The 27620-nt window shown below is 41.4% G+C and overlaps 1 protein-coding gene across 2 annotated transcripts; it reads left to right on the top strand.

Annotated features, from left to right (window-relative positions):
- Window positions 1-1928: 1928 nt before the first annotated feature.
- Window positions 1929-26304, top strand: kdm4ab (lysine (K)-specific demethylase 4A-b). 2 transcript variants are annotated; one of them, XM_084057946.1, is made up of 23 exons: window positions 1929-2106; window positions 4420-4575; window positions 4895-5070; window positions 5259-5373; window positions 5561-5754; window positions 5908-5957; window positions 6041-6144; window positions 8595-8732; window positions 9081-9304; window positions 9503-9669; window positions 9816-10594; window positions 11283-11390; window positions 11600-11714; window positions 11835-12013; window positions 12270-12483; window positions 13536-13615; window positions 16645-16700; window positions 18157-18265; window positions 21004-21195; window positions 23215-23385; window positions 23499-23618; window positions 23762-23854; window positions 24233-26304. In XM_084057946.1, exons 2-23 carry the CDS (start codon window positions 4441-4443, stop codon window positions 24368-24370), a joined length of 3657 nt encoding a protein of 1218 aa, XP_083914072.1. In that variant the 5' UTR covers window positions 1929-2106; window positions 4420-4440; the 3' UTR covers window positions 24371-26304. The 2 variants fall into 2 exon arrangements, with proteins under 2 accessions (XP_083914072.1, XP_083914073.1); XM_084057947.1 differs by lacking the exon at window positions 11283-11390.
- The last annotated feature ends 1316 nt before the right edge of the window (window positions 26305-27620 follow it).

Below are 27620 nucleotides of genomic sequence, written 5' to 3'. Positions count from 1 at the left end.
GTCAGCCAAAGGAGAGCTTCCCCGTGTGAAGGAAGCTCACCATTTATGCTACATATGCATATTGCCAGAAGATGCAACGTGACTGGACTTATGCAACTTGAACAAAAATAGAGATGAGTTCGAATGTTGAGCAATGAAAGATGAGACATGTCATTAAAAACGAACAAAATCAAGAAGAGCTGGCTATGATGCCTCGATAAAGGAAACGACAATATGAACAAAATACCAATAAGTGCTGCTGATGCAAAATGTCTCCTTTTGGTGAAAATGCTCCATACTAATGTAAAGGACTGCAGGGTGCACATATACATCGTCCTCTGCTAAAATTGTGCGTATAGAAACTTTCAGTGCTCCAATGTGCTATATCATTTGTGGATAACAATGTGTTAATGTTATTGTTGCAGTTATTCATGGAAATCCTAACATATGCACTGCCTGAATGTAGATGCATATACAATTATATAGCCTAAAACTGTTTAATTGAACTGTCGAATGAATGTGCCTTTCCTGGCATGAATAAAACCAATGTTTGCAGTTCATGTGTGTTAGTTGTTTGTTTTTTAGGCTATATGTGCTGACATATATCGGTAGTATGGTTGCTTTTTAACAAAGTTAGATGTAAAATGGACTATATAACATACTATATATATATATTATACAAGCTCTCTCTCTCTCTCCATTAGGCCTATATATGTTTTGCCACCGTCAACACCATCTTTGTGACCGTTGTCAAATAAACCGTTACATGTGATATTTTTTAATTTTCCTTAACCATTTACATGACAAGGATCACAATAACTCAAAGATGATGTATGCTTTTGCCTCTGTAAGTGCAGACAAATGAGGCTTTAATAGTCAGTCAAGACCTCACAGTCGTTTGCCTTGTTTTCAAGTGATTTTCCCACACTAGACGAGTGCCCCTCTTCCCCTGCCATCCTAGGGGGGCAACAGCAACTCGCAGACTGGTCGAGAAGCCCCTGACTGGCACTGCAGCTGGACTGGTCTGGACATGTCTGGGTTTTTGCCAGAGAAAAACTCAGACTTGTCTCTGATTGGCGGGCTGTCCGTAGTGCTGGTCTTTGTCCATGGTTGGTCAATTCATATGCCTGTCAAGCATTTTATTTTATTTATTTTTTGTAGGAGGCGGTCCTTAAAATAGTTGTGCTGCTGCTGGAGAGACTGCAAAACTACAGTACAGAGTGTAATGGTGGAGGATACAGTTCTAGTGGAAACAGCTGTACCACAGCGACAGAATACGTCTGATTAAAAGCAAATAAAGAATAGGCCAGAGATACAGCCAGTGGTGGAAAGTAACTTAGTACGTGTACTCAAGTACTGTTCTTAATTACAATTTTGAGGTATTTGTAATTTACTTGAGTATTTCCAACTTCCATTACTTTTACTTCTACTTCACTACACCTCAGAGGCAAATATTGTACTTTTACTCCACTGCAATTATTTAAAAAAAACGTAAGTTACTAGTTACTTTGTCGATTTTGATTATTATTACAAAACATACATTACCCATTTCGGCCATTTGAAAAAAGCAGATCTACAAGCTCACAATGCGTCTGGTGCTATTTTCAAATGTTTTTTATCCAATTGAAATGGGACATTCTGTATAATGAGTATTTACTTTTGGTACTTTTAGTACATTTCGATGCCAATATACTTTTGTACTTTTACTCAAGTAAATTTCGAATTCAGGACTTTTACTTGTAACAGAGTATTTCTACAATGCAGTATTGATACTTTTACTTAAGTAAAACATTTGAGTACTTTTCCCACCACTGGATACAGATACAGCGGTACATTAAGCATACAACACGCCCGTCGTCTTCATGGTTCCATGTCCCATGTGTGGATGTGTGTGTGTTGTAAACAACATCGGTCGGAGGAGGTGCGTTCGTGCGTGCGCATGTGTACAAGAAGTAATGGAGGACACAGGGAGCTCGCGTTCACCACTCTGATCCAGTGAACGTTACCGTCAGTTGGATTAGAAATCCACGTTGTCTTCGATGTACCGCCGTGTGACTTTTGATCATACCAAGACATTCACACCGTGACCGTAACCGTGTCACCCGCTGAACCAGTTGCATAGAGTTGGTAAGGAATGTTCTTTACTTTCAGGCCTTCGATGAATAGAATACACAGGATCCCAATGGAAACAAGCCATAGTGCTTTCTTGGGCTTTAATCCATTTAGCATCCTTTTGTACAGAACTGTACTTTCTATGCTTTTTTGCAAACTGGTAATAAAGTAATCAATCAATGGAAAGGGCCGTTATGGGCTGTCTGGCTACATCTTCACCACCAGCAGAACGTTAAAAGCCCTGCTAGCTGTGCTGCTACTGCTAGCAGGGTTGCCATGTCGGCTTATTATACACGACTTTGGGCTTCTTTTTCTGTAAAGTTGCTTGTAAAAATGAGGGTTTCTAAATTGTACTTGCTTATTTAGGCTTGCTTCCAAATTTAAACCGGTGGTTCTCAAATGTTTTCATGAACATGTTTTTTTGGCAGGTAGCATTTGTGTTGTTAGAATGTTTATTTTTTTCCCCCAATTATTCCACATTTCATTGCAAGAGTTTGAAAATAGCAGATCTACAAGCTTGTAGATCGGCTATTTTATAGCCGATGCATATAGATTTAAAGTGCTCATGTTGCTTCTTTTTGGCTTGTTTTCGTAGACCTGGTTGCTTATTTCTCTCAAAAAAAATATGGCAACACTGGTGCAAGAGTATCTTATCTAGTTGCCGTTAGCTAACGAGGATGCGGGCGAATCTATTTACTGGACTTGTCTACAACAACAAGTCACTTATATTAAATGACTCTCTAGTTTTAGTTTCGCTCTTCTATAAGCTAGAGCTATTGTGTAGTGTGTTTATTGAACGATAATGTTTTTGGAATGTCATTTACCAGTCATTTAATTAGCGTTGACGTGAGGGACATTTAGCTGCTAAAGTTTCCCCCATGTTGACATTTTAAGCATCGACGTTTCATGGGTTCGATTTGGTAGTTGGTACCAGGAAGCATCGCCCCAAAACACGCTCGCCCCATTTTTTCCGCGCACCAGCGGTTCTTGTATTTGCTTTACTGAGTATAATAAGGTTAGACAAAGGTTTAGGGTTAGGCATAGCTTTACTGAGGTTAAGTTTAGGAATACGATTAGGTTTAGGCATAGTTAACTGACGTTACGTTTAGGAATACCAGGTGAATATCACCGGATTTGCCCGGGGCGACTATGTTTTGGGGCGAGCGTTTTGGTATTCGGGCTGTAGATTAAATGCTGCACGTTTTCAGGTAATAGTCGGTGTCGATCGTGCACAGCCATTCATTGCTAGCTAACGTGAGCTCGTTCGTGAACGTTTTATACGAAATAAGACGCGTTGACAACCTCATTCTTAATGGCATAATGTATTATGGCCGTGCACTTCATATTGCACGACTGAGAGACACCTAACCTAGTATTATGCTTGCAGGCTAGCTATCGGTCAATGTGAAACGCGAGCTAACGTTAGCATGGTAGCTAAATGTATTTGGCTAACGGTTTCTAGCTAACTCGGGCCGAGTTAAAGAGACGCTCCGCCTGGCCAATCAGAGAAGGCTGTTCCTTTTTGCTAGTGGTGGGAAAAGTACTCACATTTCTTACATACTTAAGTAAAAGTATCAATACTGCAACGTAGAAACACTCGGTTACAAGTAACAATCTGTTACAAGTAGAATTGGCTAGATTCAAATGGCCAGAATGTATACACAGCTGCAGTGGTTAATGCATGTTTTGTAAAAGGTTGTCAATTTTTTTTTATCAATATTTGCCTCTGCGGTGTAGTGTAGTGTATGTAGTGTAGTAGTAGTGTATCTAAAAGTACTGAAAATTGGAAATACTCCATTAAAGTAGAATACCTCTAAAGTGTATTTGTGTGTATTTAAGTACATTACTTGAGTACGTATGTGCTTAGTTACTTTCCACCACTGCTTTTTGGCATATGTGTGTATGTAGGGGAGGGGGGCAATCATAGCATAAGTTGTGTTATATGCGTGCACCTGACTAATTGAAAAAGCATGTTGAGTTTGTAAAAAACACTAGTATCCATAATTTTGGGTTTTTAGCAAAAACGGTAGACCCTGTTTTAGATCGCACCATGTGTGCTTGTCTGCTTGATTTAATGAAAAAGTGCTTTCACTTTTACTTGCAATCTGTCTGTCTCTGTTTATAAGCTTAATTATCACTTTATTACAATGTATTGTTACTCATCTCAAAACGATGTGACTGGTGTACTTATTTGAATATTTATTAATAGTGAAAAACAAACAATATATCTATAAAAAGGTGATTTGAAATGAGGTCCATTGTACATTTAAAGATCACTTAAGAAATAACATTGATTTTTGGGGGGCTGTGCTTCTTTGTGATCTTTAGGGGTTGGCACTGGGATTTGCAATGGCTTCGGATTCAGCCCCTCAGAACCCCAAGGCCATCATGACATTTCATCCCACTGTTGAGGAGTTCCAGAACTTCAGTCGATACATCGCCTATATGGAGTCCCAGGGAGCGCACAAAGCAGGCCTGGCCAAAGTGAGCATGGAGTCAACTTGAGTATCTGCTTCAGCTTTGAGTCATTCTTTGAAATATAGGCAGATCTCTCAATTTATATCATTTGACTGTGTTCTACATTATGTCTACAATTACTGTTGTATGGCAGTTTATAACAGACATCAAAGGTTGATTTACCGTGTAGTTTTTTACTTAATTCTAATCATTAGTGGCTAACTGGCATGTCACACATTGTTCATCAATCCACATGTCTGTATTGCATTGTTTACAATTCACTAAACACATGGTCTGCACTGTCACTAATCACATGCCCATCACTGTACAATTCTCTATTCCAAAGATTGTCCCACCAAAGGATTGGAAGCCCAGACATAACTATAATGACATCGAGGACCTGGTGATCCCAGCACCCATTCAGCAGGTGGTTACTGGTCAGTCTGGTTTGTTCACGCAGTATAACATCCAGAAGAAGGCTATGACTGTCAGTGAGTTCCGCAAGATGGCCAACAGTGACAAGTGAGAAATGCCAGATATTGTAGAACTGTAAAGCGTTGTATCTGTTGTTGATTCATCAGTGTTTTGTCCTGCTGGAGGTTGCTTGTATTTTTCAGTAATATTATTACTATATTATTATTGTAATACTGAGTACTGGTTAGCTTTATTCATCAATAGTTATTCACTAAAGTTGGTTATTGTTTTTGAAGATTCAGCAGCCCACGTTGTGCTAACTTTGAGGAACTGGAAAGGAAGTATTGGAAGAATGTGACCTTTAACCCTCCCATCTATGGGGCTGATGTCAATGGAAGCCTCTATAATGCTGTAAGTTGTCATAAGTTGGATTTTTGTTGTGGAAAGTATACATACAGTCACTATATATTAAGATGTTGTGTTCATGACTCACATTTAATTTGCTTTCACATCTGAGCTAATAGCCTTGATTATATCCATGTTGATTGGTATCATCATTCTCATTTATTACGTATTGGTCCTGCAAATCTCCATGCAGGATGTGAAAGAGTGGAACATTTCTCGCCTGAACACCATCCTGGACACTGTGGAACATGACAGTGGCATCACCATTGAGGGAGTGAATACACCCTACCTGTACTTTGGCATGTGGAAGACCACCTTTGCCTGGCACACTGAAGACATGGACCTGTACAGTATCAACTACTTACACTTTGGAGAACCCAAGTCTTGGTAAATACTCTTCTCTCCGCATTAGGTCTCCCATAACAAGATATTAATCCACTGTAGGCTTTTATATTTACGTTTGATATCTTGCATCCCGAGGTTCTTGTCAAATAGTTCAAAAAGCATTTTGTAGAAATTAAAGGGGGTTGTTCTCTGCAGGTACTGTGTTCCTCCAGAGCATGGGAAGAGAATGGAGCGTCTGGCGCAGGGTATGACTTAAAAATAATAATAATCAGATTATTTTATTGACTTTTGAGACCTCAACACCAATACCCTCTCTCAATGCTTCTAGGGTTCTTTCCTGGCAGTGCCCAGAACTGTGAAGCCTTTCTAAGACACAAGATGACCCTCATCTCTCCCTCTATACTGAAGAAATATGGCATTCCCTTCGAGAAGGTACATTAATTTACTAGTTCTGAATATTTGCACTTGATTTACTGTTAACTGTTGAGGCCCAAATTCACCTACACCACAGTCAGCAGACAATGGGGATCCTACGTGGCACTAGTTGGCAGTGATCCCCTCAAAAACGTCCAAAGCTGGAACGTACATACTATCCGAATCTGTTTTATTTGTCACATCACAGGTTTACAGGTGGGTGAAATTCGTTTCCGTGTAGACTCTGTCATTTAGTTGTTTTCTAGGAAAGGAAAAAATAATACTATGCCCATTTGGCTCCTCATTGGCATTAATTTGCTTTCTGCACAGGCATGCATGAGAATAAACATCTTGTCCATGGCCTCAGCGAGCACAAATGTTGAGGGGAAAAATAAATTGCCCTACAGTGTACTTGGCAATAAGTACACCCAACAAAAATTAAAGGGATTCTAGGTAACTTGAAGCCTAAATTTTAAAATATTTATATATTATATTTTGCATTTTCCCCTCTATCAGCCACTATATAATGATGCTGGGGTGTTTTCCTGCATTGAAACACAGTCCTCTTTCTGAAATCCGTATTTTCCCTACTATTTATGTTTTGACATCCGGGTATCCAGCTCTGTCCGGGACGTAAATGAAACGCACGCATGTGCGCGTCCGTGCGCATCCGTTTGTATCATCATATACAAATGTGTTAAGTAAAGGAGAGTAACTTGTAATAACATGTAAATGTGCATTATGCCCTCATGCCTGCCATGGTAGTAGTTGTCTGTGGCATAGTTTAATCATCTCAATGTATATTTAGCAATTGTGCTCCATATAGAGTGCATATTGTCATCATGATGTCCGCTGTTACAAGTAGTGCTGTCCGAATACCTTTTTTCAAGCTTCGGACATTCCGCACATTTTCCAAGGGAATATCCGAATACTTGTTCCAAATTAATTGGCCAATAAGTTCCCTCTCTTGAACTTATTGGCCGTGAGATGCTTTGCAGTGAGATGCTTATCAATGCCTCCTGTAAAATTGTCACTGTCTTGTGTTGCCTAAATAGTTCACATATAAACTTTTACAAGAACAAAGTTTGTGTGAGAGATTCACTGAAAAAGAAAATCTTCACACAAATGTTATCTATACACTGCATTGAGGTCTTGTCTTGACAAGGAAGTGAAGTGAAAGTTATTAAGATCATTTGAATCTTAGTAAGGCTATTGTTCTATGCATGTAAAATGTATCTATATATACTGTATATGCATGTAAACAAAAAAAAAAAAATATATATATATATATATATATATATATATATATATATATATATACCTATACCTGTACATACTAAGAGATTTTGGATGCGTTTGATACAAATCAGATTTAAGATGGTGTGACTGGGATAGCTCATCTATTGAAAATTTGCATTCTTTGTTAATGTGTGACTGTGATCAGTGACAGACATGATTAAAATTGTTTTTGTGGATTCTTGCCAGTCTAGGTGAGCATTGCCAAGGCAAACTTGAGGGAAAATTAACACCTGTGGTCCATGAACCATTGAACACCAGGCGGTACATTACACTTAACGGTCAACAGCCTGCAGCTCTCATACAAGGTCACATTTCAGATAAATCTAGAAATGTGCTCCTCGGAGCACAGGTCTCCGCCAGGCCAGGGTACCTACCCAGAGCACGCAAACTGTGGGTCATAGCCATTTGGAATGGGATCAGAAAAATAAAACTTGTTCTTGATCACATGACCCCAGAGATGATGTGTACCGATTTGTGTGAGTTTTGGACAAAATCTGTAGGAGTAGTAGCAAAAAGTGTGTTTGGAAGATGCACTATGGCAGAAAATGTAATCTGGCACAAACGAGGCCTATAAATTGTCATGATCCAAGGAATCCAGGATTTCTTTTATTGTACAACCTACGGTTCAAGTGTTACAGGGAAAAAGGTGAAGTGGGCTTTTGTAGCGGCACCAAAAATTTGCGATGGAGGTTCTTCCTTGGCGTAGTATAGTGGGAATATGCGTGCAAAAGTTTTCCAGTTATCGGGCGCTGCATTCATGATGTGAGGCATTTTGTGCAAAACGGCCACCCCCACAAACTCCATCGGAATGGAATATGAGAGTAATATGTGACAGATACGTCTTGATCACCTGACTATAGAGGTTGGCAAAAATCGACCTCCTGATGACTCTATAACGGGCTGATGTGAGAAATCTGGGGCAGCGGTCTTTACTTGGCCTCTAAGGAGTATGCGTGCACACTGCACAGTTTCACGCCGATTGGATGAACAGACACACGGATTAACACATGGACGGACAGGGGTGAAAACATAGTCTCGGCCACGCCTTTGGCCTGGCAGAGACAATAACAAACAATATAAGAGCTACAGATTGTATACTGTTGTCGCTGTGGTTGCACACCAACATTAATCAAGCAATGTCATTCTCGTTAATGTCTTATTTTAATCAGATCACTCAGGAGGCTGGTGAGTTCATGGTGACCTTCCCCTATGCCTATCATGCTGGCTTTAACCATGGCTTCAACTGTGCAGAGTCAACCAACTTCGCCACCCAGAGGTGGATTGATTACGGCAAGCTAGCCATACTGGTGAGAGAAGTACTTATTATATTAACACATCAAATAATCTGGCCCTTAAATTATACACAGCCAGAGCACAAGTTTTTCATCGCATTGGAATTCACTGCTTTTAAACTATATTGCCAAGAAACTAAACTTGTTTTTACATATCAGTATATCATTATATATCAGTATAATATAATGTCAATCTTTTGCATCGGCATACTATATGATTATTATAGTATAAGTAAAAGCACATATCAAGAGCTCTACTGAGTTTCTTTGCTGGTGGATAAGTTAAAGACAAATGTATTGCCAAAAACCCTCCTATCACTCAGTTCTTGGGTCATTACTTTGTATCTCCACTCTCACCTTCAGTGCTCATGTCGCAAAGACATGGTGAAGATTTCTATGGACGTGTTTGTAAAGAAATTTCAACCGGAGCGCTACGAGCAGTGGATGGAGGGGCGAGAAAACGCACCCATTGACCACTCGCGGCCCACCCCGGAGGCCAATGAGTTCCTGGTGGAGGGCTTTAATGACATCACGAGCCACAGTGACAGCAGCTCCCTGGAAAGTGTGGAGGAGGGAGAAAGGAAGAGGTAAACTTATGTTCTTAAATGATTCTTGTGTGTTTAGATGCTCAGCATAGCATTTATGTATTGCATTAGATGTTGTTGTGATTGAGTGTTATTTGACAGCCCCAGTTCTGCTCACTATAATATCAGTTAACAAAACTTGGACGATATTAAACCTTACCTGCTTGTAACTAATGCACTCTCTGCTTGGTGAACCCACAGCCCTACACAGAGGATTGAAACCAAGAGACACAGGGTGTGTCTGGAGGTGCCTGAAGAGGTGGTTCCTAAGGATGAAGATGATGAGAAGGAGAAGCAGTACGGGAAAAGGCCCAGACTTAGCCTGATGCCTCCACGTACTGCATCACCAGACTGCCGGAGGACTAAAGGTAGTTTCTAATTATACCATATCTGGAAGGGCTTTGACTAATAACTTTTATTTCTGATGATGGGGACAAAAATCAACTTGAATGAAATGTAGAAATGTTAACTTTCATTCTTCCTCAACAATAATGACACCAAATTGTTCTTCCAGGCCCACCAAAGTTGGTTGTCACGCCAACCAAGCTGACCCTAATGGATCCGTTCCGCCGGTGTTTGAGCGGTGAGGCGACCCGTCCCCCTCACTACACCAAAACCCGAGCACCGGCCATCTCCTCTCCGTCCTGGCACAGGAACGGCCACCTCACGGTAGCCGCGGCACCAGCCTGGAGCCAAGACACGGCTCAGCCTGCCCGCAAAATGGGCGTAGCCAGTCTGCTCTTTCATAAGACTCTGAGCCCCAAAGAGGCGCTCCATGTACATACGTACGCCATGGAGAGCCACCAGCAGCATGCTCACACGCAGCTTCAGGTGCACAGCTACGCCAGAGAGCACCAGCCTCGCCACCTCCAGCACAAGGCTTACACGGTGTCCCACGCACAGACGCAGCCTCAGCCTCAGGTCCAAAGTCCAAACCACGAGAAGACCAAGCCACTGCCAGAGTCCAAAGCGGAGCAGACTCAGTCCAAAGCAGACAGTCCAGCAGTGGAGGAGGAGGAGGTGGTTGAGGAGGTGGTTGCGGAGGATGAGGAGGAGGTGGTTGCGGAGGAGGAGGAGGAGGAGGAGGTGGTTGTGGAGGAGGAGGAGGAGGATCAGACACAGTCCAAAGAGTCAACAGAGTCAACAGAGTCAACAGAGTCACAGACTCATTCAGAGGGGGATGTGTCTGATGCTGAGCTCCCTAGCATGCCTGCTCCCACCCACACACCACAAACGCAAGTGAAGAAGGTGAAGAAGATGGAGTTGGACACCTCCAAGAAGAATACGCGAAAGGTTGGTTTTCTGTGTGTTCAGTTTTAGTATTTGTTCATTGTTTTTCCCCCTCCATAAAAAATGCATGAGCTACACAAAGTTTGTCAGTATTGCATGCTCTTTGTGTTGTGGGTTTGTAGCATGCTAGCCGGTGGTGTTACTGGGTACTCACATGGGTTGCTACACACCAGAGGCTGTACAGAGTTTGAGGATGATAAACTAGTGCCTTCTGCCCATAATGATCAGCGCAGTGATTTCTTTGAGTTCCATGTATGCACTAACTACATTTCCCATCAGTGCTGACATGCCCAAGTACTATGAGCCGAAGCTGTCGTGTCTGATGTGGGTTGACAGGCGATATTCCACTGACAATTTGCAAGTTTGATTAATGGTAGCCATATCTAATGACGTAACCATATTACATCCCTCATCCACCGCATGAAAAAGGGAGACAAACTACTATGCCAAAGTTTGGTATTTGTAGGTGACTGTACTGATGCATTTCGGCGCATGTTGGTATTCTAATCTCTGAGAGCACTGCATTGTAACTAACGGCTGCTAATGCAACGCTTCTTGGTCATCCTGGTGGTGGTCATCACTCTGCTGGTGCTGGAGAACGCTATCTTTGGTCTTAGATGCCATACCAAATTCTTATTTGTAGGTAACTTCCCTTGTGGATAATATGGCTATCATGCTGTTCAAACCACAGACCAACCACTTGTGCCTTCTGGATCGTGACACTGTCATCCCTCAGGACATCACTTCCATCAGAAAAGAAAAGCAAAGCGAGACCAAAGTGATCACTCCCACCCATCATGTAAGTAGTGCTAGCCAGTGACCAGTGAGGCCCGCAAGGGACTAAATGGACCTAAATCCTTTGTCAGAGAAGCAATCCGCAGCTGTACAGTGCTCCCAGCATGCCTCACTCTGCAGGTAGAGACCTCAAAATGAGGTCTTTGCAACAAGCACACACTCGACTCTGCTAACGTGATCTTTCCTCTTGCTGTACCTCTCTCTGTCCACCAGGTGTCAGGGGAGCAGTCGTACTGCAAGTCACTGGTGAATAAGCAACAGCAGGCGGCTCAGCTCTCCAAACTGTCTCGCTACCACCCGCTACTCAGAGAAATCTCCAGTGATGAGGGTATGCCGGAAAATGTTTATATCATTCATAATAAATCCCTTGTTACTGACAACCACCGCCTTCTTTTTTTTATTCCATTATAATAATGAATATTTCCCTCCCTTAATCTCCATCCTTCAGATGTGTCTAGGGTTGTGCAGACTGGACGTAGGGAGAGGGAGGAGTGGGCCAAGCCCCTGACTCAGCTGTGGCAGTGTCTGCCCTCCAGCGACCCCCAGGCAGAGAAGGAGTACAACAGACTAATGGGCCAGCAGGCCCCCTACTGCTCCATATGCCTGCTCTTCCACACCCATCACCAGGTAAGGTGCTCTGTGCCAGGCCTCTCCTCAGTCATAAATATCTCTTTAATGAATTGCCATTATGGCCATCACTGTTTATAATTAAATGATAGCCAGATCTGCCACAGCAGTTGTTTATAGAATTTGTTAACAGTTAACACGAAACGCAAGTCTAAAATGGGTGGATGGTGTTCAGGTGTTTGGCAATGAATGGATGTATTTTTTTATTGTATTGTGTATGGTAATAAACAAACCTTTCCCGTCTCCTCACTTAAAGTCAGAGGCGTCTAACGACAGCTCCAGTGTGACAGTGGTGCGTCGTTCCGGGGGCAGACAGTGGTCCAAGCCACTCATCCCAGAGATGTGTTTCAACAGCCACGGCAGCAAGGCCAATGAGAGTGAAGAGGGACAGCTCTCCAACCCACGGCTAACAGAGGAAGGCACCAGTCGGCTTGTCAGCTGTTCCCAGTGTTGTGTCCGTGTACATGCCAGTAAGGACCATCAATGAAGTGGCTGAAGTTGAATCGAACGATAGCTATTTTAACTTGAGTTAAAATACTGTTCAACCAGAACATTACTCTTAAATATCCCATACAGCTGCATTTGTAGATATAGTTTACTTATCCATTTTTGCATGGTGATATGTCTTAGTCATGCGCCACCCTGCCATATACTGTACCGTTACCGTAATTGGCTTTTCGTTGAAGTAATCCACAATAACATGCTCAATTTTCAGTCACTACAGTATATCCGTTTTAACAGTAGTTGTAACCACAAAAGGAAGTTGCCAACTTTTAACAGTCACAATGTTTTGGAAACATTTTGCCCCACCCCCCTGAGCTCCATGTCTGTCTTCAACTCAACACGCTTGTGAAGTTCTCACCATTTCCTGAATTCTGCTCCTTTTTTTATTCTAGTTTACATTGGCCTCTATCCAACTCGTATTATTTTTTCTGTTGTTGTGGCTTTAGACACAGTCACAGTTGTTTGTCTGCCATTGGTAAGACGTCTGAGCCTAGAACACCACATTCAATGTCATTGTTGATTGGTTCACAACGTGAATGGGTTCACTAATTACTTGTTTTGAAAACTAGGCAGAGTCCCTGGTTTTAGAATACAGTATAAACATCGTTCATTGTGCTGGAGTTCTCTCACGGAAGCTCTTTCTGTGAGCGCTACCTATTGAGAATGAGTTTCCTGATATCTTTCTTAAATAAAGTTGGTAATTGGTACTTTAAGTCCTACCTGTTTGAAACTATTCATCAGCAGTCCCAACAAACCGCTTTAACTGTTTCTAGGGAATGCTGATGTTTTGAATTTTAAATGCAAATATGTCATTTACAAAACTTTAAAACACATCTGGGTCTGTATAGCTGTGTGGAAATATGTTCCATTCAATCTAAATGCGCTTCATCCTGTTTCGCCACCATCAAAATACTGCACAAGAAGACCAGTTACACAACTATGAAACAATACCCGTTTCACCTTCTGTAACAGATAAAAAGGAGTCATAGCTGATGTTATTTTTCCTCTTCCCCCTCAGGTTGTTATGGAGTGTCTGGTGAGGAGGCGGAGTTGGACGACTGGCTGTGTGCACGCTGTGAGGCTAATGCCATTTCGGAGGTTAGTTCCCTTGTTCTTCTCAAAGAAACACTGGTCTTGGTCACCTGTACCGTGCACCCATTATTGTGAGACATTTTACATCATATTGGCAACAAACAAACAACAGGTTGGGCAGCAGAATGCTACTTAATGAGATCGGAACATTACAGTGTGGGCAGTATAACACTTCTAATGTTCTCTCTTGCTGGTATTGATGCACACTTTACACAAGGTACACAAATCCTGCCACACTACTGCAGTGTTGGAATGAAAATGGTCTTAATTGATTATGCAGAAGGACTAGTAAATGCAATAAGAATGTTGACTTGACTTGGAAGGTAAAGAACCTGAATTGAAGTTTGTTGTAGCAAAGGGGGTAATCTTTTTGACTTATTTTCTCGAAGATCTGACTCCACTGTCAACACATGGCTGTGCTCCATCCATGGCAAACAAATGTGTTTAATCTCAGGTGATGGTAACTGTGGATCCAGCCAACCAACTGCAAAAGAAACCACTTCTCACACTAATCCAACATAATGGCCCTTCAGCCCTGCTGTAGCCCAGTATTGCTGTTACAAATCATATCACACGATGCCCCCAAATGCTCATGTCCTTTTGCAAGGCTCTGTGCCATCTTTGAGAACAATTTACAGTATGTGTGGTGTGCAGGGCAGTGGAACCTAAAGCTACTCACCAATTTGGTCTTCTATCTGAAACAAGCAATGGATAAACCGCTTCAGTAGCCACCCTCACACTTGGGAAAACCTGCACCCTATGCTACCATGTGTGTTCTATGACGCTGACATTATTCTTATATAACTGACACACATTTTTCTTTGTTTGAACCAAGAAAGAGATCGAGTTTTTCATCAGAGATTATGGTTTTGCAACTTAACAACTACTCAACTTGGATGTGTGTTTATGGATCAAAGTGGAGGGTTTTGCCGTGAAAGACAGATTTTTCTTTCATCGCTCAGTTTGTAATGAGATTAAAGGATATTTTGACTAAGTTGCTTATGATCCTTTCACAATCAAACAATTGGTCATGTTAGTTTCTATTCCCCGAAGCAGAACAAATGTGAGCAAATACTGTACCTCGTCTTTGGGTGAATACAGGTGAAGCATATGGCCTAGGTTTAGCCATGTTATTTCTTGTGTGATTTAACAAATGGTATGATTCAAGCCCAGCCTTGTTGAGGTGTTACAACATGCACATTTTGGCACGGCATATTTGGGCTGACACTGAACTTCTTATATGGGCATAAAAGGAACACAGACGGGCAGTTCGAGAGATCCCCACATATGGGCGTGCATAAAAAGGACACACACAGACAGATATCGAGATCTCCATATGGGGATAAAAGAGCCACAGACAGACAATGGTTACTCGGACAACGCGTACAACAAGAGTACAACGGGTATTGCATAACCCGAGGGACATGCGTTCCTAGCATCGTTCTGTCTAATTCCTTTAGAATGAAAGCTGGCACTAACACCTCCTCCACCAGAGGGCAGTGCTTCCCTGAGATTATTGTTCTCTCTGTTTTAGACTACAGGCACTCGGTGCCCAAGGCCTGATTTAGACCTGCACACTAGTGCCGCTTACCGTAAATAACAGATCTGCAAGCTCACAACGCTTGCTGCAACACTTTGTGATTTTGTAGATCGCCTAGTTGCCCACGCGCATAGTATATGCGCGTGGGCAACTAGGCGAGTATAGGCAAGTATAACTCGGGCCTTAATATGTATTCTCTCCTATTTCATGAGTCACAAAATAGTTTTTACCCAGTTTGAGGCTTGTTAACCCATTGAGACCTGAAGCTGATTCTACATGTCTCCTAAATCTCAACAGTTTTCTGAAAAACGTATGTTTCTATATCAGTGGTGCTCAATCTTTTTCATGTCAAGGACCCCCAAAATTATATGTATTTGGCCACGGACCCCCATCAAAATATTTTGTTCCAGGAACCCCCAGAAGCAAAGATTTGAGTTAAAAATGTTAGCTTTAAAAATATATTATATATATATATTCAAAGATTTGCACACATTTTCACGATTTTTCAAAAATAGCAGATCTACAAGCTCATAGCGCGGCACTCGATGCCGCGCTATGAGCTTGTAGATCTGCTATTTTTGAATAGCCCAAAGTGTAAAATAATGCCTTTTAGCTCAAATCAAAAAATCACACAGTTCCAGGTTAATATGTATTCTCTCCTATTTCATGAGTCACAAAATAGTTTTTACCCAGTTTGAGGCTTGTTAAAGTGAATATACCGTGACTGTCGGTCTCTAAGGATTACTCGGAACAACTATTGTCATTGACACACTTTGCTGGGGTGCTCTATCATTAATAGGAAGATATGTCCACCAGGCTTTCATCCAAGAACATTCAAGTGTTATCTTATTTACACATTGGTGGTGCATTGCATCAGAATGAGAGCTATTGGTTAACCTCCTTGCTTTAACCAGTGTGGGGAAAAATGCGACTCGACCAAGCCAAGCCCAAGATTTATTCGAATGTATTCAGAATCAGAATTGAAGATCCATGAAATGGATGTGGGTGCAGTGCTACATTCATGTCTATGAAACATTGATAGTGGAATTGTGTCAGTTACTGTGCCAGTTATTGTTGTGTCAAGATGTATGCCGGATGTCTTCAGACATGGCTTAAAGCTACATTTACTGATCTTTTTTTAGTCATTCAGTTGAAAGCAAGACCCAGTAGGATTCCTTTTTTTCTCTCAACGCCATCTAAACTGAGAGTTAAGTTAAATATGTCCAATGAACAAAATCATGCAGAGCCACACGCATATTGAATGGAAATTCAAATACACTTATAATTGGATTGACAAGTATAGCACCCACTGGAATGGTGACAAAGGTATGGCTTCAAAAGCTGTCTGCCATTAAGCCAAGCTAGGGTGCCATAATGATGACAATATTGGCATGTTCGGATTGAAAAGATTTTTACACTCTGTTAAATGAACACTGAAGATTTTCTGTGTAAATATTGGACTTGTTTTTAAGTATTACTGTTTCTTCCCACTCAGGACTGCTGTCTGTGTTCCCTTAGAGGTGGTGCTCTGCACAGAGCCAACAATGACAAGTAAGTAGTGCCAGTAGATGGTGCAGTTGCCACCCTTTTTTTTTTCTAAATGGAGACGCTGGATGGTGGTGGAGTGGACTATGAAGACGATGTAATCGCCCTCCTTTTCATTACTGAGGTGCTTCATTGGCACAATTGTAAACTCACCAGTACATTGAAGCTAAAGTTGCCAGGAAGAATTTCAGACTATTTCAAGGTTTGTCTTGTAATATAGGCCTAGGCCTGTCACAATTGTTACATAATCGCCTAATCGCAATTATTTGAGATAATCGCAATTATTTTGCATAAACATGTTGAAAAATGTTCATACATTTTCAACAAAATAGCGGAGATAGCAGGATCTGCGATTTCCGCTATTTTATTTTTGTTTATTTTTTTTCAAAGAAACCAACCTGGGCTGACGGCCTTCTCAGTTGCCGCCCTCTCACTATGCAACTAACTCCCAGCTCACATCAAAGCTGCCCCCACCCTCGCCACGTTTAAAACCACTCTCAAAACCCACCTTTTCAGACTAGCATTCCCTATCTAATTCTAATTCCCCTTGGCCTTTTCTACCTTATTTTTATATATTTTTTCTCTCTGTTCTTAGTTTTTAACCTTTTTACTGGTTTTCTTCCTAATAAGTCGTTTTTATTTTGTTTCTGTTTTTGTAAAGCGAGGATTTAGAAAAGTATTATTGTTTGTTTATGGGTATATTTAATTTATTTGTCATATCTGCCCTGTGCAACTTTAGTTTACAAAGCTTAAAAGGCAAACAGAATTGTAATTTTTATTGATACGTTTTAATGTCAAAAACACAATTAAATCACAATTATTAGTGTGACAATTTGTGGTCAAAGTCAAATTCCATGATCGTGACAGCCCTAGTACTCTATCACCCATTCATTCACTTGGCACAGTCCTCACGGGCTATGACTGTTCTACCGCTACTGTTTGCTGTCAGACAAACCCCTCAGGCTAAACGTTTTTTTCCCCCCTTTTATATGCACACATGCTTGCTCTTACATAAATTTACTACAGACCCACCCACTGGGCAGAGGCCTCCCTCTCCTTGGTGCATGTAGGATGTTCTGAAATGAATGTCAGTCTAAATGACAGGAAATGCCTCTAGAAGTAAACCACCCATCTTGTGCTAATGTAGTCATAAACTTTGCAGTGACCCATTAGTCTACCCAAAGTTGAGTTTCACAAACACGGTTTGATATCGAAGGTCATCTTTTTCTTCATGTAAAGGCAGTGAACTAAAATATATGAATTTACACCATTTGTTCAGGGCAACGTTGAAGGAAAATCAAGAAGCGAGAGAGTGAATTTTGAGACTTTTTTGCAAATAGTTTGAGGTTGAGGTTTTGATCTTCAGTTGAATCAGTCAGTAATTTGCAGACTAAACACTGAGCCAGTCTTAGAAACATGGTGGCCTGGACCCAGCATCCTGCTTTTGTTTCCTGTGCTGTAGGTGGGTCCATGTGCTGTGTGCCATCACCGTACTGGAGGCTCGCTTCATCAACATCACCGACCGCAGTCCAATCGACCTCAGCTCCATCCCTCTGCCCAGGTTCAAACTGGTAAGACCCATCAGGATATTCCTATTCTGGCATGCATTTTTGGTAACTCACAGTAGCTCTCCTTAGAAGAGAGGCAGGTCAGACATTTCTTAAGGATTCAAGATATAAGTATGATGGACATCTTTGGATCCCTTTACCTAGCATACATTTGGTGCTTCAGTGTGGTTAAAGGAAATTATTAGAATGACTTGGTCTGCGGCTCAGGTGGCACTACATTACCTGTGCACCACCGTGGAATCTAGGGTTTTGAATCCACTGCGGTGCATCATTTTAAAGGGAGGGAAGCCAGGCGGGAAGGACAATCTTTGTCACTGTGCTACTTGTATGGCTGGGGTGGTGCCTTTCAGTGGGGGGGTGTGGTAGGAGTAGGAAAGAGGTAGTTCTTCCTGCCGGTAGGTGCTCCTCACTAGCAGGTTATCAAGGGTCCTGGAAAAATATTTGGCTATGCATTGTCTTTGGCTATTGATTTTGTTAATAAAAAACATTTTCCAAAACATGTATAACATTACACGAAATATGTTACATAATTAGTTTTTCGCTGAACGTGCTGCATGTTTGCAGCCTAATGTATACTGGATGTGACAAAAAGGAACAGATCTACAAGCTCACAACGTGCTGCAGCGTGATGCTTAGTTAGTACATTTGGCACGAAATTTGGAATGGAATTGACCCTTCGCTAAACCCCACCCCAAAAGCGATTGTCCAATGCCAGCTTAGCAACCGTTGTTAGCCTGGCACAGGTCTGGCAAACTTTCGCCACCTGCCATAGCTGTCAATGTTATCTCTCTCTCTCTCTCACTCTCTCTCTCTCTCTCTCTCTCTCACTCACTCACTCACTCACTCACTCACTCACTCACTCACTCACTCACTCACTCACTCACTCACTCACTCACTCACTCACTCACTCACTCACTCACTCACTCACTCACTCACTCACTCACTCACTCACTCACTCACTCACTCTCACACACACACAATCATTTGCAACATAATAGCAAGAACAGGAATACCACGATAACGCAATGGTGACTATGAACCAGCAACAGATTCCACTTACCCACAACTGGAGGGTTCTTTTCCCAAGCTGAAATCTGCGCTTAAACTGGAAGGCTATGGCTGTGCCTGTGTTGTTGAACACAGCTTAACGTTGGGAAAGTATTACACGACTCACTTGCCCAGGTGGTGTCAATGATACTAATCACCGTAATCGTAACACAATTCAGAATCCCAGCGCTGCCTGTTTCGAATTCCGCACGTTAAAGTATATTCATTCATTTGTTCGTCTATTTATTAACTGCTACTCTTACCCTGCGGTACATGAAAACTCCTGTTACAGTCATGGATCAACTTCAACCTGGTGTTTGCACTTTCTCCATTTACGGTCCGTACATCTATATAAACGTTCAGATTTCAAATATAAATTGCTTATGCTATGGCCACGGATGTTAAAATTATGCACGGGACTCTCAAAAGTACCCGTATATTCTGTGTTGTTCAATAAAAAGCATTTTAATCCGATCGGTGGCCATTTTCTCATAGAGTTATAATGTATCAGAGTGCAAAACACCTACCAACCGATAGGGTCGCTTAGTTGAACGCATATGGAGAAAATGCCCACCGATCAGATTAAAATGCTTTTTATTGAACAATACGGATACTTTTGAGAACCCGTACATAAATGTAACATCCGTGGCCATGGGATAAGCACTTTATATTTGAAATATGAACGTTTCTGTAGATGTACGGGCCGTAAATGGAGAAAGTGCAAACACAAGGTTGAAGTTCATCCATGACGGTCGAGACAGTCGACCGTCGTGTATCCATGGCTATTACTCCCTCTAACATTTCCCGTGTTTTTAGTTCATTGAAATAATGTCATGCACATTTGTCCAGTGCATAGCCTACTGCAGGCTTTGTTGACTAGATTTAGAAGACATTTTGAAGCTCTTGCTGCTGAAATGATCGATTATTTTTAAGGGGAAAAGCCGTCATTTAACATGCAAGTCAATGGGTGAGAAGCAAAGTTTGCCAGGCGCTGCCAGGCCTGGGTGTGACTAACTCCGCACCACCAGTCACAGAGTGGAGTGGGTGGGGCTTAGCGAAGGGTCCATTATACCATGCTATACTTTATCTTTGCTGCTCTGCCTATCTTTGGGCATTGCACATAGGAGTAAGAGACTCATTATTGTCTTTGGGCATTGCACATAGGAGTGAGAGAGACTCATTATTACGCTGAATGATTGTTATATAGGCCTGGAAATTGGGTTAAATATTCTGGAAAGGTTTTGGAAATTCATTGGTAAAGATGTATATGTATGTTCCCTACAAAGGTTTCTTACTGTATTCACTGTACAGCAAACTTCCCTCTCCCTCCCATATGAGTCATGCACTAAACAAAGCACAGGAGGCTATATTAAGACTTCACAGTCACTCTGGTTGACCGTGTTGCCATTGTTCTAGACTAGAGGTCTTGATCTCATTGTGTTTTTCCAGCATGAATCAACTTTTCAATAAGATATGATGTCGGAAATTGCGGCACCATTGAAAGCAAATTGTTTTGATTTCCTCTCACTACCTTCTCACCTCCTTGTTCCTTGATTTGCCACTCACCGATCCTCCCATGACATTTAACACCTGTCATTGCTGTCATCATTCCTCGCACAACCAACCTCCACCCTTCGTTTCCTTCCTTGACCCTTTCTCCTCTCTCCTCTGTCTCGCTTCCTCCCTCCTCGTAGAAGTGTTCGTATTGCAGGAAGCGCATGACGAGGGAGGTGACGGGCTGCTGTGTCCAGTGCTCCCATGGACGCTGCTCCACAGCATTCCACCCCACCTGTGCTCAGGCGGCGGGAGTCCTCATGTATCCAGACGACTGGCCCTTCATCGTCTTCATCACTTGCCACAGACACAGAACACCCGCCATACCAGAGGTACTGGCCCCTTTCAGTTCCCCTTTATTTCTCTCTTTCTAACATGGTACCATATGCAATTATATGATGCCTGTTGTGCTGGGAACAGTGTCTTTCTTTGAGCCACAGACACAGTGAAGTGGGGGTGGGGCTGCTGAGAGGAGCTAATGGGAATTAAAATGGAACCAATGATTAAAAATAGGTACAGATTGAAGTTGGTCAGATTTGACCATTTGGGTAACTGTGTTCACTTCATATTATTTCCCATCGTAAATCGTTGTAAATGATGTAACACTTTAAACTTGTAAAGTGTACAAATGGACCCATAATGGCCCATTTATAGACCAATGTGTGAATATTTTTTTAGTTTAATTTCCAGCCTTAATTTATGCTCAAGAGGCACTGATGTTACCCTCATTTACAGTGATGTTGAGTGAACAATATTTAATGGAAGCAGAGCTATAGGAACAAGTTTGGGCATGTTTCAGAATGACAATCCCTCCTCTCCCCTGTTTTTTGCCCAACCTAACATATCGAAGGTTTTATGCTAACATTTGTCATAGTGCCACATTTGCCATAAAATGGATAGCTGTTGGTAAGAAGCACATTTTAACCGTGAATACAGGCAAAAGCAAATGACTGGCATTGCTTGTGCCTGTTTTCACACAATTTCAGAAAACAGGAGGTCTGAGGTGAGACAGGAGGACACAGCCATGAATTAGGTTTTGCTGTTCTGTAATTACAATAATAGGATTTTTCCTATCTCTGACACTTAGGATAAGATTGGACAAACACTTTTGAGACCCCTCGCTCTTTCTGCCACAGTAGTCATGAGCAAGGAAGTGCTTGGGCCAATTAGCCATGCAGAGATCAATTCTCATGACTTGTTGCGTATCTTGGACCATGGCCATTGATTTAGTCAGTATGCCAGACAGAACAGTAAAGGCTGCAAAGCTATTTAGCTCTAATGCACCGCAGGGGTTCTCTGACTTTTGTGCATGTTCATGCTGCTTTAATTCACTAATTGGGGAAGACAGAAAACTGTTTGTTGGCATCGGGAGACACGCAAAGACAACTGATGTACACTGTAAATGTCAGTTTCCTTTACACTGGAATTGTTTGTAATACTGCAGCTGTAATGTTTATTTTCATGTTTCGTTTTCATAGCTAGAAAAATTGATGCACACTCTTTGTAGTGTTGATGCTATAACTTTCTGAAGAATTTAGAAAAAACATATACAGCTAAGAATTCCTCTGGGCCAATCATTTTCATAGCTGACTACAGAGGGATGACCAAATATAATATTATTTATCTTTAATGATTCTCAATGATGTTGGTGGTCATTCAAATGGGTCCCCAATAATGTGTTTTTTTTGTATTTGATCTCAAATGTTTAAAATTATGGTTACATTAATGTATGTTGAACAGAAAATGTAACAAAATAATTTCAAAACTATGCAAATGTCACATAAAATTTGAATTAAAAGAAAAATATAGAAATATAAAGTATAGCCGTAAGTAGTATATCAAGCATATAATATACATTATCTACTGTATACTAGTATGTTGTATATGTATGAGCATGGAGCAGAACGTATAACAGAAGTAGAAGCAGCGGTAGATTCAGGAAATGTAGACATACTGGTCTACATGGTAGGCTGAGCATGGGCTGAGGCAAGGAGGGCCATCAGAGATAGATTTGTTAGCAGAAATGCCTGCAATGATTTCTTGGCCAACTTATTACTAAATCATGGCACAGACAATCACACTTCAGATCACCGTTATGTTGAAACGTGTCTGAGAGCGCAAAATGGCAATGTCCACTGGAATGATTTCAACACATGTGTTGTTCATAACCTAGCTTTAGCAGGATAAGGTAGCATGAGTCGATTGTGAGTTTAATGCATCCTTTCTTAATAATATGCATCAGGGACGCGCAGTGCTCAACATAACCGATTCATAATGTTTGTTTTTCATTCATCACCAAATGTCCTCTCACTGATAACAGGTTAAGTGTTAATTAGATTTTTGTTTTCCAGCGTGACAGAGCATCCATGAAGGAGCTGGTACTGGCCCAAAAGGTGATCTGTAAATACAAGAATGGACGCTACTACCACAGTGACGTGACTGCACTGACCACTCAGACCTTCTACGAGGTGGTGTTCGATGATGGCTCCTACAGTGACAATCTCCTCCCAGAAGACATTGAGGTTCACTGCAATGCTTCAAAGCATTACTTTTCCATCTTATTGCATGCTGCACAATTGCGTGATTTCAATTTAGAAATAATAATTTCATCAAATGAATTTAATTAAATTTGCAGAATCGCGACTGTGTTCGACTCGGCCCACCAGCCGTCAGTGATGTGGTCCAGGTACGCTGGACGGATGGCCTGATATACGGGGCCAAGTTTGTAGCAGCTCACTCCATTCCAATGTATCAGGTAATGTGATCTTCCCCTCCCCAACACACACACACGCACACACAGACCTCAAAAGTAAATGGACTTGCTCCTTTGCGTAGTAAGCACATTTCATTGTTCTCTTCTCATCTATGCTGTATGTTTTGCTGTGTCTGTTCTTTCAGGTGGAGTTTGAGGACGGATCAGAGATCTCGGTGAAGAGAGAAGATATCTACACTCTAGATGAGGACCTGCCCAAACGAGTCAAGTCACGAATGGTATAGTTAAAAACAACCACACACTGATATTATATCAGTATTTTGCAATATTTACAAATACTCCTATTGCTAAGCAGAGACTGGCTTCATTTTTATCAGTATTGTCTCAAATGTCGAGTGCTAAGACGAGATTGCATGCTATAAAGTCTATCAGCTGTGTTTTTCAGCATAGGACTAACTTGTGTAAAATATGCCCTTAGGGTCCATTTATAGACACTTAGGGGTCCAGTTTTGCTCTCTTGAGTGGAATTAACAGGAAGGTTTTTACTTCATATTCTGGATAATTTTGTCATAGGTAAAAAGTCAGCACAAGCAGTCGGCACTCTTAACTCTGTGTGTGTGTGTGTGTGTGTGTGTGTGTGTGTGTGTGTGTGTCAGTCTGTGGCATCGAACATGCGTTTCGAAATCTTTACCCAGAAGGACGTGAAACAGAGCTCGAAGCGGCAACGCGTCATCAACTCTAAATACAGAGAGGACTACATTGAGCCCATTATCTACAGAGCCATCATGGAGTAATGGTTTTGCCCCTTGGCCCCCCCCTCTTCAGAATGGAACGAAAGGAATAACCCCCCTCCTTCCCCGGCTTCCATAGGAAATAAAAGAGAACCTTCTCTTTGGGCTTTATGTATTTATAAACCACGGCTGGGACTTGAACTGACTTTAGTCTGTGTTTAATGAATTGCACCAAATGACCCACTCCAGTCTTCTCTTTCTGTAAATGTTATCTTACCCCCCCCCCCCCATCTTGTTTCACTCAGTTGGAAGGAAGAGACCAGCTAGTTGGGGCAAGAGGGTTTAAGTTTTGTTTTGTTTGTTTGTTTTTTGCCACTTTATCCAATGTCCAGGCTCATTGGCAAGTAAGGTCTGTAAACCTTATTCAAAGAGGATCTCACATTTTACACTATTTCGGTGTAATGATGTCATGCTAATAACGCATTCATTATGATCCAAACACGTTGATAGTTGGTAGAAAAACTGTGTAAGCCTACCTACCTTAAAAGAGTGTAGTAAGCTAATGAATCGGGTCATAACAAAGCAATGTTTTTTAATCTGCTATCTGTTATAACAGGTGTATGGTAAACCCTACTGGTGGAAACTGGTATTGCAATATTGGTCGATATTAGCCAATATTTAAATATTCCATAAAATCCAGCAAGAATCATGAACACATACAGGACAGATCTTAATCCACATGAACCCTAGAATCCCTGTTCCGGGGCAAACGATCTGCAAAAAAGGTTCATTTACAAGCTCTCAGCCCGTAAGCGTTGTGAGCTTGTAGATCGTCTATTTTCTGCATATGGTGTAGAGGGGAAAAAACGAGTAAGCCTATTATAGAGCCCTGGGAAACCCCGGTCAACTAAGTATATAGGGTTTAAGTGGTTAATCAAATTTCTTAGGCTGTACTTTTTAACTTGATGCTTTGCAGTAATCCACTCATTGTATTTCACCCCCAAGTTCTGTTACCAATATGCAGGATTGGCAATGTGCATCTACTGTGAAGATATGAGTAAAGTAGACTAGGTTTAGAAGCCACCGCCTTAAAGGGTCATGTTTATTTCTTTTGTTTTACTTTCTCTATATGCATTAATTTTGTTATTAATTTATATCAGCTGTGTTGATTTTGAGATCACAGCTATTTATATAAATGCTTCGCTGTGCTTTAACAATCTTCAGAAAACCCCAGATGTATTTATATTTGTTATATGGATGGGTTTTCAAATATTGTGTTGGAAGTGTCATGTTCACTCTGTTTAGGAGACTGTTGAGAGGGTAGGTAGTGTTAATTATCAAGTTGGAATAAAGTTCCTTTCTCAGCATAAAGTACTCCTGCCGTGGTGAGTGTCTTGTCTTGAAGGATTAATCATGGTCTTGAAGGATTAATGAAACCACCAATAGATTACGACATAGTGACATCACCTGGCAGTGGCACCAACAGCAGATGACCAGTTCGGTATAATAACTTTTCACCAGAAAAAATCAATCAGGCTTCACACACATCTGCTTATGGGGTTTGGTTACAATTTAAGTTCAGGTACTTTACTGAGCATGTGCAAGAAAACATTTTGTTTTGTGTTTTTTTTTCGATGATGGCTGACCCTTGAAATGGTTATACTGAGTTCACCGATTACTTACAACTGAATTAAATAACTGTGTGTTTGGGGGGTGTTAGACCAGTTTCCCTTCTCGCTCTGTGTAGCTCCGTCTGTTCCGTGTTGTATGTGATTCAAGATGACATTTGGTATAAGTTTAAACAAAACATTTGTATCTCAGGATGGCACAGAGTGCAGAAACATCTCTAGCCATGCTAGTCAAACTGTTTGGTCTCCGGGGCAACTTGTAAGTGCTTGGTCTGATGTGGGTTCATACACTGACCAGCATTGTTTCTGTACACTCTTTGTTATAAAAACCTGCTATCAACTCCTTAAGTAAAGATTTGCCACAATGACTATCTGCTTTTGCTCTTCACTTTTATAAATTTAAACAACTAGAAAAGTGTGCTCCTCCAAGTACCTTGCCATGTAATGCAGTGATTTGATGATAATCGGATGAAAGGTAAGTAGCCTTCTGCAGCAAAAGGGGAAATTGTTCTTGCTCAGTGACCATTGACATAGATTAGTTTAAACCCTAAGGGATCAGTGTTGTTGAGATTAAGACATACATTTAAACCCTAAGGGATCAGTGTTGTTGAGATTAAGACATTATTCCATCAGCACCATTCCGATGCCATTCCAGTGTTTCTGGATTATCTGCACTGAACCTTTTCTGCCAACTGATTTGATAGATCCTGTTTGCATCTGATGACTTCTCTCCAAGCCTGGGGGACTACAGATGTGCTCATGTTGGGTGAGGTGTGCAGAACACCGTTGGAATGTTGTTGGATAGATGGCCTCTCGCCTCTGGCACTTTGTTAAGTACTACTGATTCCTGTGCATGCGTTTGAAGGTAGGTGTGGTAGATGGTTTGATCAGGTCACTGGTTTGTTGAAGGGAAAGTCAGCTGTATCACAATGATTCAGTGCTCAAACTGGACTTAAATATGTGAAATATTGTTGAAACTTTGCAGTTAAACATCCACTGAACCTACCATTGACAATCATTCACAAGCAGTTGCCTGTAGGACCTCCAGTACTATACAATGTATGTAACCGTTCTTAATGGTGAACACTGCAGCTGGGTCCTTCAGACTATCTGTGTTGTCCTTTAAGATAATGACTTGCATGATTTATCAACATGGGCCCAGGCAACTGCTTAATGTTCCCACCCTTGTCTAGCGCACTGAAAAGGGGATAGACGCCATCATTCTTGGCCTATATTGACACTAAACCAGTCCGTCATACGTACTTACTGTAGGTCTTATGCCATTAGAAAAAGCGTTGTTTGTTGGCTACCACTATGCCTGGTTAGGAATGGCAGGATGTATGACCAGGCATGGACCAATCAGTGACATGTCACATGACACAAGTGTAGAGGTGTAATTATTAGCCTACTAACAACCCACTATGAACTAAAACCACTCTTGGGCCACAGCGGTCATGCATTCATCCCAGATCCTTCGTGTCACCAGCTTAAGTCACAAAATGATACGCTCAACTTAATCATTTGGTTATTTTAGTTCCTCATAAGTCAAAAGAGAGTTCACGTTTGGAATGAGACCAACTTGCTTAGAGAATATCCCGTGCTATCCCCCACCAAATCTCAGCATTATATAACATCTTGGATAGGCAGAACAAACCAGAAGAATTGAGAGAAATAAGATGGCAAGA

The sequence above is a fragment of the Gymnoscopelus microlampas genome (genome assembly GCF_963454915.1).
Source record: "Gymnoscopelus microlampas genome assembly, chromosome: 5".
NCBI lineage: Eukaryota > Metazoa > Chordata > Actinopteri > Myctophiformes > Myctophidae > Gymnoscopelus > Gymnoscopelus microlampas.
This window is presented reverse-complemented; position numbering and strand designations above follow the sequence as displayed.